This window comes from Choloepus didactylus, chromosome 12, assembly GCF_015220235.1.
Source record: "Choloepus didactylus isolate mChoDid1 chromosome 12, mChoDid1.pri, whole genome shotgun sequence".
NCBI lineage: Eukaryota > Metazoa > Chordata > Mammalia > Pilosa > Megalonychidae > Choloepus > Choloepus didactylus.
Window position 1 is genome coordinate 57,704,040 of NC_051318.1, and position 19,988 is coordinate 57,724,027.

Consider the following 19,988-nt stretch of genomic DNA (forward strand, 5'->3'; position numbering starts at 1 on the left):
TTTTGATAAAAACACTTCAAAAGGCAGGAATTGAAGGAAACTTCCTCAACATGATAAACAGCATATATGAAAAACCCACAGCCAGCATAGTACTCAATGGTGAGAGACTGAAAGCCTTCCCTCTAAGATCAGGAACAAGACAAGGATGCCCGCTGTCACCACTGTTATCCAACATTGTGCTGGAAGTGCTAGCCAGGGCAATCCGGCAAGACAAAGAAATAAAAGGCATCCAAATTGGAAAAGAAGAAGTAAAACTGTCATTGTTTGCAGATGATATGATCTTATATCTAGAAAACCCTGAGAAATCGATGATACAGCTACTAGAGCTAATAAACAAATTTAGCAAAGTAGCGGGATACAAGGTTAATGCATATAAGTAAGTAATGTTTCTATATGCTAGAAATGAACAAACTGAAGAGACACTCAAGAAAAAGATACCATTTTCAATAGCAACTAAAAAAATCAAGTACCTAGGAATAAACTTAACCAAAGATGTAAAAGACCTATACAAAGAAAACTACATAACTCTACTAAAAGAAATAGAAGGGGACCTTAAAAGATGGAAAAATATTCCATGTTCATGGATAGGAAGACTAAATGTCATTAAGATGTCAATTCTACCCAAACTCATCTACAGATTCAATGCAATCCCAATCAAGATTCCAACAACCTACTTTGCAGACTTGGAAAAGCTAGTTATCAAATTTATTTGGAAAGGGAAGATGCCTCGAATTGCTAAAGACACTCTAAAAAAGAAAAACGAAGTGGGAGGACTTACACTCCCTGACTTTGAAGCTTATTATAAAGCCACAGTTGCCAAAACAGCATGGTACTGGCACAAAGATAGACATATAGATCAATGGAATGGAATTGAGAATTCAGAGACAGACCCTCATATCTATGGCCGACTGATCTTTGATAAGGCCCCCAAAGTCACTGAACTGAGTCATAATGGTCTTCTCAACAAATGGGGCTGGGAGAGTTGGATATCCATATCCAAAAGAATGAAAGAGGACCCCTACCTCACCCTCTACACAAAAATTAACTCAAAATGGACCAAAGATCTCAATATAAAAGAAAGTACCATAAAACTCCTAGAAGATAATGTAGGAAAACATCTTCAAGACCTTGTATTAGGCGGCCACTTCCTAGACTTTACACCCAAAGCACAAGCAACAAAAGAGAAAATAGATAAATGGGAACTCCTCAAGCTTAGAAGTTTCTGCACCTCAAAGGAATTTCTCAAAAAGGTAAAGAGGCAGCCAACTCAATGGGAAAAAATTTTTGGAAACCATGTATCTGACAAAAGACTGATATCTTGCATATATAAAGAAATCCTACAACTCAATGACAATAGTACAGACAGCCCAATTATAAAATGGGCAAAAGATATGAAAAGACAGTTCTCTGAAGAGGAAATACAAATGGCCAAGAAACACATGAAAAAATGTTCAGCTTCACGAGCTATTAGAGAGATGCAAATTAAGACCACAATGAGATACCATCTAACACCGGTTAGAATGGCTGCCATTAAACAAACAGGAAACTACAAATGCTGGAGGGGATGTGGAGAAATTGGAACTCTTATTCACTGTTGGTGGGACTGTATAATGGTTCAGCCACTCTGGAAGTCAGTCTGGCAGTTCCTTAGAAAACTAGATATAGAGTTACCATTCGATCCAGCGATTGCACTTCTCGGTATATACCCGGAAGATCGGAAAGCAGTGACACGAACAGATATCTGCACGCCAATGTTCATAGCAGCATTATTCACAATTGCCAAGAGATGGAAACAACCCAAATGTCCTTCAACAGATGAGTGGATAAATAAAATGTGGTATATACACACGATGGAATACTACACGGCAGTAAGAAGGAACGATCTCGTGAAACATATGACAACATGGATGAACCTTGAAGACATAATGCTGAGCGAAATAAGCCAGGCACAAAAAGAGAAATATTATATGCTATCACTAATGTGAACTTTGAAAAATGTAAAACAAATGGTTTATAATGTAGAATGTAGGGGAACTAGCAGCAGAGAGCAATTAAGGAAGGGGGAACAATAATCCAAGGAGAACACATAAGCTATTTAATGTTCTGGGGATGCCCAGGAATGACTATGGTCTGTTAATTTCTGATGGATACAGCAGGAAGAAGTTCACAGAAATGTTGCTATATTATGTAACTTTCTTGGGGTAAAGTAGGAACATGTTGGAAGTTAGGAAGTTATCTTAGGTTAGTTGTCTTTTTCTTACTCCCTTGTTATGGTCTCTTTGAAATGTTCTTTTATTGTATGTTTGTTTTCTTTTTAACTTTTTTTCCATACAGTTGATTTAAAAAAGGGAAAGTAAAAAAAAAAAAAAAAAAGAAAAACGAGGAAAAAAAATATGTAGTGCCCCCTTGAGGAGCCTGTGGAGAATGCAGGGGTATTGGCCTACCCCACCTCTATGGTTGCTAACATGACCACAGACATAGGGGACTGGTGGTTTGATGGGTTGAGCCCTCTACCATAAGTTTTACCCTTGGGAAGACGGTTGCTGCAAAGGAGAGGCTAGGCCTCCCTATGGTTGTGCCTAAGAGCCTCCTCCCGAATGCCTCTTTGTTGCTCAGATGTGGCCCTCTCTGGCTAAGCCAACTTGAAAGGTGAAATCACTGCCCTCCCCCCTACGTGGGATCAGACACCCAGGGGAGTGAATCTCCCTGGCAACGTGGAATATGACTCCCGGGGAGGAATGTAGACCCGGCATCGTGGGACGGAGAACATCTTCTTGACCAAAAGGGGGATGTGAAAGGAAATGAAATAAGCTTCAGTGGCAGAGAGATTCCAAAAGGAGCCGAGAGGTCACTCTGGTGGGCACTCTCACGCACACTTTAGACAACCCTTTTTAGGTTCTAAAGAATTGGGGTAGCTGGTGGTGGATACCTGAAACTATCAAACTACAACCCAGAACCCATGAATCTCGAAGACAGTTGTATAAAAATGTAGCTTATGAGGGGTGACAATGGGATTGGGAAAGCCATAAGGACCACACTCCACTTTGTCTAGTTTATGGATGGATGAGTAGAAAAATAGGGGAAGGAAACAAACAGACAAAGGTACCCAGTGTTCTTTTTTACTTCAGTTGCTCTTTTTCACTCTAATTATTATTCTTGTTATTTTTGTGTGTGTGCTAATGAAGGTGTCAGGGATTGATTTAGGTGATGAATGTACAACTACGTAATGGTACTGTAAACAATCGAAAGTACGATTTGTTTTGTATGACTGCCTGGTATGTGAATATATGTCAATAAAATGAAGATTTAAAAAAAAAAAAAATTGCATTGTGTTAGGAGATAATTCTCCATGGGTCTCTTATGTTTCTGTATGTCTTGCAGATAGAGGCACTGACTACCTTTGTTCTGGACTATCTTTTTAAGGATGTTTATATGGCGAACAGCTTTGGAAGATAAAGTGTATTCCACCAGAGCAAAGGTGTAGGCATGATTACTGATCATTAGAAAATATTTGGGTTCCTTAAGTTAAGGGGGCCCTCTGTAACTCAGTCCACCACTGCTTTGTGTCACCTACCCTGCAGGAATTGGGGTTGGGAAACTGGTGCAAGAAAATGCTAATATCCTGGCTACTGCTATTGTTGTAATAAAGATCATTAATATCTCTGACCCAGTAGTCTCATCTCTGCTAGTAGCCATGAAACTGGCAGGCAAATCAGTCAGCTTACAAATAGGTTAAAAATCTCAGACTTTTCACAGTTCTTGACAGACTAATTAAACAAATGATTGCTCATCTATCCAATGAAATTTGAAAAGCAATGTAAACATTTAAAAATAAACAAAAATAAAAAATACTTCATATTGTAATATGCAACAATCTGCAAGATACATTAAGTGAAAATCAGACGTATAATACCTTTCATGTACAAAAATAATACATCAATATTAACACATTAACTCTTTGTTCATAAATGCAGAGAACTTCTCTGAAAATAAATATAAAACCTGTTATCATTGACTGCCTCCAACAGTCAATAAATATTCACTGAATACCAATTCTACATGAGACTTGGCTTCCTAGTCCTTGGGATACATCAGTGTACACAAAACAAAAATGCTTGCCTTTCTGAATACTATATTTCAGTGAAGGGAGTCAGAAACTAACCAAAGATATATGTTATTAATTTATTTGAAAAAAAAAGAGTAAGGAAAGGATATTATATAATGCTTTGGGGGTAAGGTATTAATTTAAATAGCGTGGTTAGATAGGCCTCATGAAGGCAACACAAGCAAGGACTTAAAGGAGAGGCACAAGAAGTTAGCTATTCAGTTATCTAGTAGAAAAGTGTTTAATGGCATGTTAGCATGGCTGGACCAGAGTGAATAGAAAGTAGGAAGAAATGAGGTCAGAGAGGTGCACTGAAAGTCTTTGGATTTTACTTCAAGTGAAATGGGAGGTTTTACAGGGTTTTGATCAAATGAGTGACATGACCTGATTTACATATATATTATCTCCACGTTACATATATATCATCTCAGCTGAGTATTAATAATTTCAATTTTGTATTAGTTTAAACAGAGACTTGGAGAGGCTAAGCACCCTGTGCAAGACTGCATTAATAAGGCAACAGCAGAATTTGAATCGAGAACACTGATGATCTTTCCAGCTACTCATGGTAGTCTCATTAAATAGACTTTGCTAGAAGAGAAAGACTTTCAAAACCATCTTGGTCTTTAACTGGGCTCAAAGATCTCTTAAGCTCTGCAATCATATATCCCAAGCAAACTTCACATGGTAAACTGAATGACTGTCAATGAACAAATTCGAACTAATTACATTTTTATAATTTCAAATTAATTCAAGAAATAAGCATGAAATCATGGTATGCACAAACAAAAGCACTGTCAATATGATGGAAAGGATAGAAATATTTTATATTCTTTTAATATACCAGCCCAGAGATTTTATCAAAGGACATCATTTTTAAAAAGATATGACATATGCACAAAGATGCCCTTTACAGCTTTATTTAACACCGCGCGCGCGCACACACACACACACACACACACACACATATATTTAAAAATAATCAAATTGTTCACTCCAGAGGACTATAATTTATTACAGTATAAACCATGGAATTTCACTCAACTATTAAAATAAAAATATTTACATAAAATGTTTAAAAAATAAGATGGTATCTATGCAATAATTCCCACTACATTAAACACTGATTTATAAATCTTAAAATTGGCAAAAGACAAAATATATTTAAAATGAGCTCTTATCGAAGAACTGTAGGGTTTTTTTTTCCTTAATTTTCCACATTGGCTAATACAAAAAACACACTTATTAACTTAATCCACTGCCATTTATTAAACACTATATATGTGCCAGATAGTAGCTAAGTGTTAGAAATAAAAACACAACTTATGTTGGAGTTGCTCAATTTATCAAGTTCTACTTGGAATGGCAAAAGGCAACTTACTGAAACAATATATGACAAGTTACTGAAAAGTGAACCCACTATAAGGCTATAAAACAAGCCTAACTAATGAACAAGTCACGTTCTAAAGGTATTATAAAACGAATTATTTGGAATTCATATATAAAAATATTAAAAATGAGTAGCTCATTTCCATAAATCTAAGCATTCCATAATAGGTAGAAGTACACATTAGAAGTAGAAATAATAGAGAAGAGTATGTGTCATCCCTGAGCTATTTACATTCACTTAATGAGAGTTGGTTTAAGAAATAAGCTTTCAGCTGATTCAGCTCTAAGATTCATTTACAACTGAATGTACTCAAAAGCTAAGCAGGCCAGTTTTTTATCTGATGCAGGTGTGGAGACCCATACTCAAACATTCACAGATTGCAGAAAGAGGGCCCTGCTCATAAAATACAGAAAGAGGGCACTGGAACACTGGGTTAGACAGCACTGATGGATTTAAACTATTTCTTACAAGGATGTGCATTTTGTACTGACACACTTTAAATCAGTCTCTTATGTACAGTTGTACTTTGTTTTCTATGAAGTTTTCCACAATCCTCTTGTTTCACAAGCTGGGGTTACAATGAAATCAAAAGCAGGGGAAAAGAGGTAATTTTTCTTTATGGACATGTTCTAACTCAGGCTGGGGACCACACTGACTATAAAACAAGGCACTGGAAATGATGACAGTGAAAGGAGGGAATAGTTAACATTTCAGAGCTTTCTAGTTATAATGGGTAAAAAATCACCTTTTTGCTTTTCTCAATGCACAGACAACAAGACTTAATACCTCCTACTTTCTCTTAGGTTCCATCCCACTGTATGAAAATTAGGGTAGTAGAGAATCCAAGGTGCCTAACATCCTTTAAAGACCTTTACCATTTCCAAGGTCTCTAAAGAGACCCTTTCTCAGAAAAAAGGAGTTACTATTCCTCTATTTCACATGCATGTGAACAAAAGCACATATATATACACTCTAAGCAACCTAGAGTTGATTTTGATAAACTCCATACTTTATAGATCTATCCATTCTTCTCCATGATTCTCCCTCTCAGCATAAAAAATCCTTACTGACTGAGCTTTATTTAGGCCACTTTTTTTAAAAGAGACTTACTTCCCCACTCTGAGAGGTTTACTGTCTTTACCTAACTTCATAATTGTGCCCAAAGCTATTTATAGTGTGAGATGCAAAAAATGGAAAGATATCTCCCTCCCTTTGCTCTTCACCTAATTGTAGCTTTCTAGTATCAAGTGAATTTTCTGTCTTTTTCCTGAACAAAATGGGATATGAATCCAAGGATCTGATATAACATCTCTAAAGTCTGAAGCAAGAAAAAAATACAACAAACTCTAGCCCTGCTTTGCAGCCACACTGAAATGTAAACAATTTCCTCCATTAACCTGGCTGCCAAATAGCAAACATGCTACTGAGACAGCCATTTTTTTTACCAGAATGAAGAATAACATACATGTATATCAGACTCCATTATTAAAACAGACAGATAAGGAACAGAGGGCAGGTGGAATCCCCAACCATTGGTCCAAAATTCTACAATGGGATATGGGAGATGGAGGAGTGGGTAGTGAACTGAAAATTTAAAATAATTTGAAGGCCTTGTTAGGTACCTAGCATTACTTTTTCTGTGTTTTTTAGCCTACCTTGAGTTCATTTATAGATTCACTTAACTGACTATGCTAATACATAAAACATGAAAATAAAAAATAAAAGATGATTTATGATTATAGTGATGGACCACAGAATCTAAACACTATAAAGAGGGAAATGAGGACATAACAGTGAAGAGTTCAATGGACTTGAAGACAAGAAAAAAGAGAAGAACTGTTTGAGTGGGGATAAGTAGAGTGAGTAAGTTAAAAGGATAGAAGTAGATGGTCAGAGCATGAGATTCCTGAAATCAAGATTAAAGAAGTGATACATGCATCGGCGATGATAAGGTGTAGGATAAATATAAGATGAGATTAGATGAAGATGAAGCTTAATAGAAATGAGGAGGTCAAGGAATTGGAGAAGTTGAGTTTAACTAGAAGAATGCCAATTTCTCCAAAAATTATGACATACATAAGGAGAGGGAGAGAAAATACTAAAAAGTATCTATATACACACATACACACAAACAGACTGTTACACTTGGAGAACTATTTTTATATTACTAAATGTAACATATGGATAAATAATTAAAATATTCTCAAAAGGAACTGATATAATTTTCTTACTCTTTGAGATGTTTCTGTTGCTGCAGCTGCCATTGCAGCAGCTTTAGCCTTCTCAGCTTCATCGTATGTAGGAAGAGAGGTAGCAACACTGTAGGGAGGTGGCACAGGATAAAACTCATTGTAAACTTCTGCATCTGAAGGAAAGGAAAAAAAGAGGGGGGTAACCAATAAAAAAAACTATTTTAAATAATTTCTATATACCCATAACCATAAATGAATAATTTACAAAAGGCCACTAAAGACTACTACTGCTATTGTAGTCTTAGAGTTACAAAATTATAACATTTCAATTACTATTATATCCCATATATTATTTTAGTCTTACATTATAAAGAGAAGAGACGGATAAATATCATCTAAAGGCCGATACATTAAAGAACCTCAAGAAGGAGGTTTTGAAAAGGAGTGCCAGACAAGGGAGGTAAGAAACTCAAAATACATGAGGACCCTCTATGATCCTACTACTATGCTCGTCACAGGTACTTTAAATCTCTCGACTTTAAGATTTATCTTTCTATCAGCACATTAAAGATGAAGAAATAAGGACTCAAAGAATTTACTTATCCATTATCTCACAGGCAAAAAGTAGAAAAATCAGGAATAATAACATTTATATAGTACAAAATATTTGATATAGCACTTCTATATCCATTAATCTTAGCAACTCTGAAGCTCAGAAAAGTTTGACTTGCCTAGTATCACAAGGCAAATAAATGGCGGAACCAGGGATTTTCTAACTCCAAATTCTATATTCTAGTAACATACAAAATGTGATTTAAAAAAAAATTTCCAGTAAACCATTTTCTTCCAGATTTCATATAAAAAGATAAGCCATAATTCTCTACTTACTGGGTAAAAACCAGATATCAACTATTATTTATTTTGCTTTTTATTTCCTTAATCTACACACATTGGTTTGAGCAACTGCTCTAATCTCCTAAAAAGATTTAGAATTAATGATTCCAATTTTTTTAAAATTCATTTTATTTAGATATATTCACATACCATGCAGTCATACAAAACAAATCGTACATTCGATTGTTCACAGTACCATTACATAGTTGTGCATTCATCACCAAAATCAATCCTTGACACCTTCATTACCACACACACAAAAATAACAATAATTAAAGTGAAAAAGGGCAATTAAAGTAAACAAGAACACTGGGTGCCTTTGTTTGTTTGCTTCCTTCCCCCATTTTTCTACTCATCCATCCATAAATTAGACAAAGGGCACCAGTCTTTCCCAATCACATTGTCATCCCTCACAAGCTAAATTTTTATACAATCATCTTCAAGATTCATGGGTTCTAGGTTGTAATTTGATAGTTTCAGGCATCTATCGCCAGCTACCTCAACTCATTATAACCTAAAAAGGGTTGTCTATATTGTTCGTTAAGAGCGCCCACCAGAGTGACCTCTCGGCTCCTTTTGGAAACTCTCTACCACTGAAGCTTATTTCATTTCCTTTCATTCTCCCCTTTTGGTCAAATAGATGTTCTCCATCCCACGATGCTGGGTCTACATTCCTCCCCGGGAGTCATATTCCACGTTGCCAGGGAGATTCACTCCCCTGGATGTCTGATCCCACATAGGGGGGAGGGCAGTGATTTCACCTGCCAAGTTGGCTTAGCAGAGGGCCACATCTGAGCAACAAAGAGGCATTAGGAAGGAGGCTCTTAGGCACAATTATAGGCAAGCCTAGCTTCTCTTTTGCAGCAACCGTCTTCCCAAGAGCAAGTCCTGTCGTAGAGGGCTCAACCCATCAAACCACCAGTCCCCTATGTCTGTGAGCACATTAGCAACCATCGAGGTGGGGCAGCCCAATACCCTTGCATTCTCCACCAGCTCCTCAAAGGGGCTCTGCATATTATTTTTCCTTGTTTTTTAAATTAATTCTTTTTTTTAAATCAACTGTATAAAAAATCAAAAATTTTTTTTTTTAAATTTAAAAAAACATACATTAAAAGAACACTTCAAACAGACCATAAGAAGGGAGTAAGAAAAAGACAACTAACCTAAGATAACTACTTTACTTCCAACATGTTCCTACTCTACCCCAAGAAAGTAACCTAATATAGCAACATTTCTGTGAACTTGTTCCTACTATACCCATCAGAAATTAACAGACCATAGTCATTCCTGGGCAGTCCCAGAACGTTAAATTTGCCCATGATAGCTTATCTGTTCTTATTGGATTATCATTTCCCCTTGCTTAACTGCTCTCTATCACTAGGTCACCTACATTCTACATTATAAACCATTTGTTTTACATTTTTCAATGTTCACATTAGTGGTAGCATATAATATTTCTCTTTTCGTGCCTGGCTTATTTCGCTCAGCATTATGTCTTCAAGGTTCATCCATGTTGTCATATGTTTCAGAAGATCGTTCCTTCTTACTGCCATGTAGTATTCCATCGTGTGTATATACTACATTTTATTTATCCACTCATCTGCTGAAGGACATTTGGGTTGTTTCCATCTCTTGGCAATTGTGAATAATGCTGCTATGAACATTGACGTGCAGATACCTGTTAGTGTCACTGCTTTCAGATCTTCCGGGTATATACCAAGAAGTACAATCGCTGGATCGACGGGTAACTCTTATATTTAGTTTTCTAAGGAAGTGCCAGACTGACTTCCAGAGTGGCTGAACCATTATATAGTCCCACCAACAATGAATAAGAGTTCCAGTTTCTCCACATCCTCTCCAGCATTTGTAGTTTCCTGTTTGTTTAATGGCAGCCATTCTAATTGGTGTGAGATGGTATTTCACTGTGGTCTTAATCTGCATCTCTCTAATAGCTAGTGAAGCTGAACATTTTTTCATGTGCTTCTTGGCCATTTGTATTTCCTCTTCAGAGAACTTTTTTTATCTTTTGCCTATTTTATAATTGCACTGTCCGTACTATCGTCATTCAGTTGTAGGATTTCTTTATATATGCAAGATATCAGTCTTTTGTCAGATACATGATTTCCAAAAATTTTTTCCCATTGAGTTGGCTGCCTCTTTACCTTTTTGAAAAATTCCTTTGAGGTACAGAAACTTCTAAGCGTGAGGAGTTCCCATTTATCTATTTCTTCTTTTGTTGCTTATGCTTTGGATGTAAAGTCGAGGAAGTGATCACCTAATACAAGGTCTTGAAGATGCTTCCCTATATGATCTTCTAGGAGTTTTATGGTACTGTCTTTTATACTGAGATCTTTGATCCATTTGACTTAATTTTTGTGTAGGCTGTGAGGTAGGAGGTCCTCTTTCATTCTTTTGGATATGGATATCCAACTCTCTCAGCCCCATTTGTTGAAAAGACTGTTACGACCCAGTGCAGTGACTTTGGGGGCCTTATCAAAGATCAGTTGGCCAAAGATCTGGGGGTCTATCTCCGAATTCTCAATTCGATTCCATTGATCAATATGTCTATCTTTGTACCAGTACCATGCTGTTTTGACAACTGTGGCTTTATAATAAGCTTCAAAGTCAGGGAATGTAAGTCCTCCCACTTCATTTTTCTTTTTTAGAGTGTCTTTAGCAATTTGAGGCATCTTCCCTTTCCAAATAAATTTGATTACTAGCTTTTCCAAGTCTGCAAAATAGGTTGTTGGAATTTTGATTGGGATTGCATTGAATCTGTAGATGAGTTTGGGTAGAATTGACATCTTAATGACATTTAGCCTTCCTATCCATGAACATGGAATATTTTTCCATCTTTTAAGGTCCCTTCTATATCTTTTAGTAGAGTTATGTAGTTTTCTTTGTATAGGTCTTTTACATCTTTGGTTAAGTTTATTCCTAGGTACCTGATTTTTTTAGTTGCTATTGAAAATGGTATCTTTTTCTTGAGTGTCTCTTCAGTTTGTTCATTTCTAGCATACGGAAACATTATTGACTTACATGCATTAATCTTGTATCCTGCTACTCTGCTAAATTTGTTTATTAGCTCTAGTAGCTGTATCGTTGATTTCTCGGGGTTTTCCAGATATGGCTACACAGTTACAGTCTTAAGGCCATAAAGTGTCCAACGTAACACATCAGTAATCGGGTACCTTCACTTGAGGATGGCCAATGGCATCCAGAAAACCTCTGTTAGCTGGGAAGGCATGTGGCTGGCATCTGCTCCGAAGTTCTGGTTTCAAAATGGCTTTCTCCCAGGACGTTTCTTTCTAGCAAGCTTGCTCCTCTTCAAAACGTCACTCACAGCTGCACTGAGTTCCTTCTCTTTGAGTCAGCATGTTTATATGCCTCCACAGATCAAGGCCCACCCTGAATGGGTGGGGCCACACCTCCATGGAAATATCCCATCAGTCATCATCTACAGTTGGGTGGGGCGCATCTCCATGCAAACAACCTAATCCAAATGTTCCAACTTAATCCCAACTATTATGTCTGCCGCACAAGATTGCATCAAAGAATATGGCTTTTTCTGGGGGACATAATACATTCAAACCGGCACAGGCTCTTTCTTTCTTTTTAATATATGCGTTTAATGCTATAAATTTCCCCCTCAGTACCGCTTTTGCTGCATCCCATAGGTTTTGTTATGTTGTGTTCTCATTTTCATTCATCTCTATATATTTAGCAATTTCTCTTGTGATTTCTTCTTTAACCCACTGAATGTTTAGAAGCATGTTGTTTAACCTCCAGGTGTTTGTGAATTTTCTAAGTCTCTGATGGTTATTGACTTACAGTTGTATTCCATTGTGGTCAGAGAATGTGCTTTGAATAATTTCAACTGTTTTAAATTTATTGAGGCTTGTCTTCTGTCCCAGCATACGATCTATTCTGGAGAAAGTTCTGTGAGCACTAGAGAAGAATGTGTATCCTGGTGATTTGGGATGTAATGTTCTATATATGTCTGTTAAATACAATTCATTTATCAGATTGTTTAGGTTTTCAATTCCCTTATTGGTCTTCTGTCTGGTTGATCTATCTATAGGAGAGAGTGATGTGTTGAAGTCTCCCATAATTATTGTGAAAACATCCATTGCTTCCTTTAGTTTTGCCAGTGTTTGCCTCATGTATTTTGTGGCACCATGACTGGGTGCATAAACATTTATGATTGTTATTTCTTCCTGTTGAATTGCCCCTTTTATTAGTATGTAGTGGCATTCTTTGTCTCTCATAATATCCTTGCATTTAAAGTCTATCTTATCTGAGATTAATATTGCTACACCTGCTTTCTTTTGGCTGTAGCTTGCATGAAATATTTTTTTCCAGCCTTTCAACTTTCCATTTCTTTGTGTCCCTGTGTCTAAGATGAGTCTCTTGTATGCAACATATTGATGGTTCATTTTTTTTGATCCATTCTACAAATCTGTATCTTTTAATTGGGGAGTCTAATCCATTTACGTTCAACATTATAACCATGAAGGCATTTCTTGAATCAGCCATCTTACCCTTTGGTTTATGTTTGTTATACATATTTTTTCCCTCTCTCTATGAATATCCTTTAACGTACCCATACTTAATCTCTTTAGTTCTGAACCTTTCTCCATGTCTCTTTCTCCTTTCTTTGTTTCTCTGTCAGTAGGGCTCCCTTTAGTATCTCCAGTAGTGCAGGTCTCTTGTTAGCAAGTTTTCTCAGCATTTGTTTGTCTGTGAAAAATTTAAGCTCTCCCTCAATTCTGAAGGAGAGCTTTGCTGGATAAAGTATTCTTGGTTGGAAATTTTTCTCACTTAGAATTTTAAATATATCATGTTACTGCCTTCTTGCCTCCATGGTGGCTGCTGAGTAGTCACTACTTAGTCTTCTGCTGTTTCCTTTGTATGTGGTGAGCTGCTTTTCTCCTGCAGCTTTCAGAACTTGCTCCTTCTCTTCCGTATTTGACAGTGTGATCAGAATATGTCTCAGAGTGGGTTTATTTGGATTTATTCTAGTTGGAGTTCGCTGGGCATTTACAATTTGTGTATTGACAGTGTTTAGAAGATTTGGGAAGTTTTCCCCCAAAATTTCTTTGAATACTCTTCCTAGACCTTTACCCTTCTCTTCCCCTTCTGGAACACCAATGAGTCTTATATTTGGATGTTTCATATTTTCTATCATATCTCTGAGGTCCATTTCAATTTTTTTTCTTTTGTTCTTTCATTTTCCGTTCTGTCATCTTCCAGGTCACTGATTCGTTGTTCAACTTCTGCTAGTCTTGTACAGTGAGTATCCAGAATCTTTTTAATTTGGCCAACAGTTTCTTTAATTTCCATAAGGTCGTCTATTTTTTTATTTACTCTTGCAATTTCTTCTTTATGCTTTTCTAGGGTCTTCTTGATTTCCTTTATATCCTGTGCCATGCTCTTCTTCATGTCCTTTATATCCTGTGCTATGGTCTCATCATTCATCTTTAGTTCTTTGATTAGTTGCTCCAAGTACTGTGTCTCCTCTGATCTTCTGATTTAGGTACTTGGGCTTGGGTTAACCATATCGTCTGGTTTTTTCACATGCTTTAAAATTTTCTGTTGTTTTTGTCCTCCTGGCATTTTCTTAACTTGAAAGGGTTCTTTTAGGATTTGTAGACCGATTAAAATCCTTATCTCTAATTTGTCAGATCTACAGCTTCGTGGAGTACACTTTCTCTAACTAACCAGCAGGTGGAGTCCGCGAGCCACCTATTCCCCTCAAGCCAGTTCTCCACCGCTTTGTCTTTGTGGTGAGTGGGGGTGTGAGTCTTGTGGGGTCCAATTGGTGTACCAAGCTTGCAAGTGTAGTTGGTGTTGCCCGCCCTGTATATGGGGTGTGTTTCTGGGCAGTCAGGGAGGGGGGGCAGCTCTAACAATCAAATCTCCCTGGTGTTCCTGGGGATTTAAAGCTGCTGCAATAGTCTAATCCTTCAGTTCAGTCCTGCCACAGTTTGTCTCTGCTGCTGACCCACAAGTCCTTGGTATTGGTGTATGGCCCCTGAAACTTACGAGTGAGTCCCTCTTCCAGGCTGTGCACCCCCAGGTCCTCTGCTGAGGGACGACTGTGCTATGTCACAGGTGAGCGCCATCCCCCCAGGGCAGTTCTGGGCTGCAGGGCTGTGTAGGGAGGCTCCCAGTCTGCTGAAAGGATGGAGATTTCGCTGAACTCAGAAGTTCCACATGTTCATGAGTGTTGTACGAAATATGCCCAAAGTGAAACTGCTCTGCGGTGTCAGTCCACGCAGTTCCTGGCTTTCTACCTACTGCCCTGGAGGAGTAACTAAAATGTACATTGCACCACTCCGCCATCTTGCCCTGCCTCTCCTAATGATTCCCTTTTTACTGTTACCCTATTCCTCCCCTTTTTCTCATATCTATCTGTTCTGTAAATTTTCTTTTTATGAAGTTATTTGTCCCTCCCAAATTTTTAAATCATTTTTGACATAGGACCTCCAGAAAGTTATTATATTACGAAGTACAAACTGCTTATTAAAAAAATACATTACTTATTTCCAACATAATAGTATAAATAAAATGATACAGGTCAATCAACTGATTAGACTTATACTAGAATCACTGACATGAAAAAACAAGATAGACTCTAGAAACAGTACATGCCACAAGTCTGACATCACTTCTGTGATTTTCCCCATTATAATTATAGTATTTTTACATTTTCTACATTGGTTTATAATTTCCTTTCTATTAGATTTACTTGTATTTCAAACATGAAAACACACTTTACTCTAGCAATATTTTTCCATTGTAATCTAAGGTATATGCATTTTAAAGCAATTTTTTTAAAGCCATGAATTGATTAGAGCTATGGATGAGAAATCAGGTCATTTTTAATCTAATGATAGAAAGTGGCAATAGCAGCATAATACTGAATGTTAGCCATAGGAAGATGCAAGAGCTTTATTCTTAGCAAAGACTTACTATCAGGATATAAAATCATCATATACAACCAAGTGAATAGAATTATTTAGTTCTGAAGACTCGAGATGAAGGGAAATCTAAGTGAAAAAAGTTATGTGATTACAAGAGCCACTGATTGTACACTTAGGATGGATTGTATAGTGTGTGAATAAAACTGTTATAAAAAGGAGGGGGGAGAGGACTTATGAATTTCAAGGTAGTAACATTAAAATTTTAAAAACCAGAACAATGACATACACTATTCAAGAAGATGCAATCTTTTATACTAACAATGGACATGTAAATTTTTTTAAAAAATTTTTACACCCAAGATAGAAAAAATCCTCACCATTAAAGGAAGGAACATTAAAATGCTACAGCTTTAATTTTCATGTGTTAATTCTACTTATCTTCTTCCACCCTTTAAAACAGTGGTTTTTAACCAGAGATTTAATGCTTGGTGGGGCTCCACATCTAGCAATTCCTTTTCTTAGAAGTTGTGGGACCTAATGTAAATGACATAAGCACTATGAAGAGTCACTTTTTCATCCATGAAGCTGACCCAGCAAGGCTGTAACTTGCTATGATGGGATGAAATTGAAGAGTTTTCAAAAGGATTCTGTAAATTGTAAAGCATTATACAAATGTCATCTATTATTACTGATGCTGCTAAGCGCTATAAAAACAGTGATCTATGGAAATAATCTCTACAGAAAACTGTCACTGCCCATGCTTAAAACATAACAACACTGTTTAAGAAGCTGAAGAAAAGCAGTATCAATAGTTTTCACAAATAGAATTACTCAGTTCTTGAGCTCAATTATAGTCACAAATGACCTTTAAGCATAAAGTTTCAAAAATCGAGAGACCAATAATCACGGAGGAGTTGTAAGAAAAATTGAACATCTAGGTACCAGGAACTGGTTTTACACTTGAAATGTATCTAACCTATAAAAAATAGCTTGCTACATTAGCAAAACTATTCAAGATTATAGAAAAATAATACAAGGCTTCTGAATTCATTTCTTGTTGCTTCCATAATATTAATTCCCAAAACACAAACACAGTAGTACATAAAGTAAGGTACAGATCCCACTAACGAATAAAGCTGCAAAAACTCTAAATAAAGTAGTCACAAATCAGAATCCAGAAGAGATGAGCATATCAAGTATCACATTACAAACAGTAATTCCAGGAACGTAGGGATGGATTAACTTAAAGAAATCTATGAATAATATATTACCAAAAATTAAAGGAGAAAAATCATGTACTTTTATGATCAGGTACCAAAAAGATAACTCACAAGTTCTGCCCTGGCCTACTGGAGCCATTTAATGAAACTTCAGAAGGAGAAGGTATAGTCTGTTTAGGCGGCTGGGGAGTAGGGTGGAAGGAATCAGCAAAATCTTTGAAACTCTTCTTATCAAGAGATGGGGACTACTCTCTCCTCTTAAACACCAGACTTAGTGACTCACTTCTAACAAACTAAATGTGACAGAAGTGAAGCTATGTCATAATAGGTGACATAGCTTCCATCTGGCTCTGTCTCAGAATGCTTGCTCTTGGAACCCAGCTACAATGCAGTGAGAAAAAGCACAGGCCACAAGATGCGGCACATACAGGTGTTCTGGCCAACAGCCCCACTGAAGCCTAAGCTGAAGTCAGCATCAACTGCCAAACAAGTAAATACGGAAGCCTTGGAGGTGACTCCAGCCCTAGTCACCTTCAGACAACCAACCACGTGAGGACCTGGGAAAGAAGTGCATAGTTGATCCCAGTCAACAACCAAAACCATGAGGATTAATAATAATAAACTGCTATTTTACTCCATTAAGTTTGAGGTGCTTTTTATACAGCAATAATTGCAATGGTAAACACAACAAAGGGATCACAATTTTGTTCTTAAAATTAGCAACACTCAGGATCTATATTTTCTGTAGGACACTAAACAATTTAACTTGTATAGTCAGCTTGTTCAAATACCATGATTACATGGAATTTTGAACAGGAAGTGAGATCTGGTAGGTTTGCACAGGTTAGTGTGAAATAGCAACACATCCCAGAGTAATTCGGGCAGAGTATAAAAATACATATGCAGGGACCCCTTGAGGAGCTGGGGGGAAATGCAGAAGTGTTGGACTTCCTCACTTGGGTTGCTGCTGATGTTTTCACACACATTAAGAACTGACAGTTTGATATGTCGAGCCCTCTATCTTGGGGCTTGCCCTCATGAGACTCGCTGCTGCAAAGGAGAAGCTAAACTTGCTTATAACTGTGCCTAAGAGTCTCCCCTTGAGCGCCTCTTTGTTGCTCAGATGTGGTCGTCTCTCTCTAGCTAAGCCAACTTGGCAGGTGAACCCACTGCCCTCCCCCCTACGTGGGACCTGACTCCAGGGGTGTAAATCTCCTTGGCAATGCAGGATATGACTCTGGGGGATGAACTTGGACCTGGCATCAAGCGATTGAGAACATCTTCTTGACCAAAAGGGGGAAGTAGAATGAAACAAAATAAAGTTTCACTGGCTGAGAGATTTCAAATAGAGTCATGTGGTCACTCTGGTAGGCATTCTTATGCACTATATAGATATACCTTTCTAGGTTTTAACGAATTGGAATAGCTGGAAGTAAATATCTGAAACTATCAAACTCCAACCCAGTGGGCTTGACTCTTGAAGACGACTGTACAACTATGTAGCTTACAAGGGGTGACAGTGTGATGGTGAAAGCCTTGTGGAACACATTTCCTTTACCCAGTATATGGATGGATGAGTAGAAAAATGTGGACAGGGACTAAATTAAGATTGGGTTGGGATGGAAGGATGATTAGGGTGTTCTTACTTTTGTTTCTTATTCTTATTTTTATTCTTTATGGCGTAAAGAAAATGTTCAAGTATAGATTGGGGTGATGAAGGCACAACTAAATGATGTTACTGTGAACAGTTGACTGTACACCATGGATGACTGTATGGTATGTGAATATATCTCAATAAAACTGAATTAAAAAAAAATAAGCATCATTCAGATATAGACTTCATCAAGAAACCAAGTCATTTACTTCAAGGTTACCATCAAATTGATATATTTTAAACCTAGTGTAACAAATTCAGCATACTATATTCTAGAAATCTGTAAATACTGAAGAATATTTAGTACATAAAAATTTTAGCAAACACCAATACAGTTGTTAAAACTTACAAAGATGAGTGGATATCAGTATAAAAATTGTGCATGAAACAGAGCAATAAGAACATTGAATAAATAAACATTATATACAAATAAAGAAATGAGCATTTACTCATTTAATTAGTGAGAACACCTTCATGGAGAAGAAGATTTTCAGTAACTGCATAAAAAGAGTAAATGTATTTGGTGTAATACTGGTTCTTTTTACACATTCCATACAGAATAAAATGTGGACAGACAAAATGGTGATCAGAGAAAGATGGCATGAGTTTGAGAAAAGTAGATGGCATTGATTACACAATAATAAACAAGGAGGATAAAACACTCCAGAGTGAAGGACTTTTTTATGTTAAATTATTTTTCAATAACTGATTTTAAAATAAATGCTTCATAATGAATAAAAAATATTTAGAGAAGTAAATGTAGTAATTTTTGAAATTTTTGAAATATAGAATGACTAGTTATTGTAATTGCTGAGAAAATGCAAGTTGTAGCTTAAGAAAGAGAAAGGGTACTTAGAATAATCTGAAAGGATAAGCTCAACAGTGGCAACTATGAATCACAACTATCTAAGAATTATCATCATGTACATAGGATAACATATGTACACACTTTACCTCCATTTATACATACTCGCCACATTCCCACTTATCATAAATAACATACTTTTTTACTATAAGTAAATACTCATTTATATGTATGCATATATGCATATAAATGTGTGTGTATATGTACATATATATTTATATATGGAGAGAGAGAGATATAGTTTCTTCCAAAAGTTACATGTTAATGTATCTAGAACAGATTTTTAATAAGCATAAGAAAGTTTAAATAGCTATACTTTTAAATTAATTTTTTAAAAAGTAAAAATTGCTCTATAGCTACTTGTTGAATTGTGCTTTGAAAGTCTTCACCTTTCTGTAGATACCTTATATTGCATAATGGGGAAAGAACTGAGACTGGAATTGTAACTTTTAACAATTTTTGAAATTACCTATATAAATGCTTGCCAAGCTAGATATCAAAAGTTAACACCTTTTTGTATGTATGATATATTTTACAATAATGGAAATAGCTGAAGTTGGGGAACTGTGATCTGTAACACTCTTTGAAATTTGCTAACTACTTGTTGAATCGTACTTTGAAAATTATCACTATTATGTATAGATGTTAAAGTTCATAATAAAAATTTTTTAAATAAGTAACAATATGGGACAAGTAATATATAAAGTCAATATTTTACAAGTTACCCTTGAAAAAGTATTAA

The 19,988-nt window shown here is 36.5% G+C and overlaps 1 protein-coding gene across 1 annotated transcript in view; it reads right to left on the minus strand.

Moving 5' to 3' along the window:
* NDFIP2 (Nedd4 family interacting protein 2) overlaps positions 1-19,988 on the minus strand; it is a gene marked incomplete at its 5' end in the record, with an annotated part of 88,531 nt that overhangs the window by 28,317 nt on the left and 40,226 nt on the right. Inside the window, one exon of the mRNA XM_037799916.1 lies at positions 7,727-7,860. Within this exon, the coding sequence (XP_037655844.1) occupies positions 7,727-7,860 (134 nt within the window). The remainder of the gene's footprint in view (positions 1-7,726; positions 7,861-19,988) is intronic.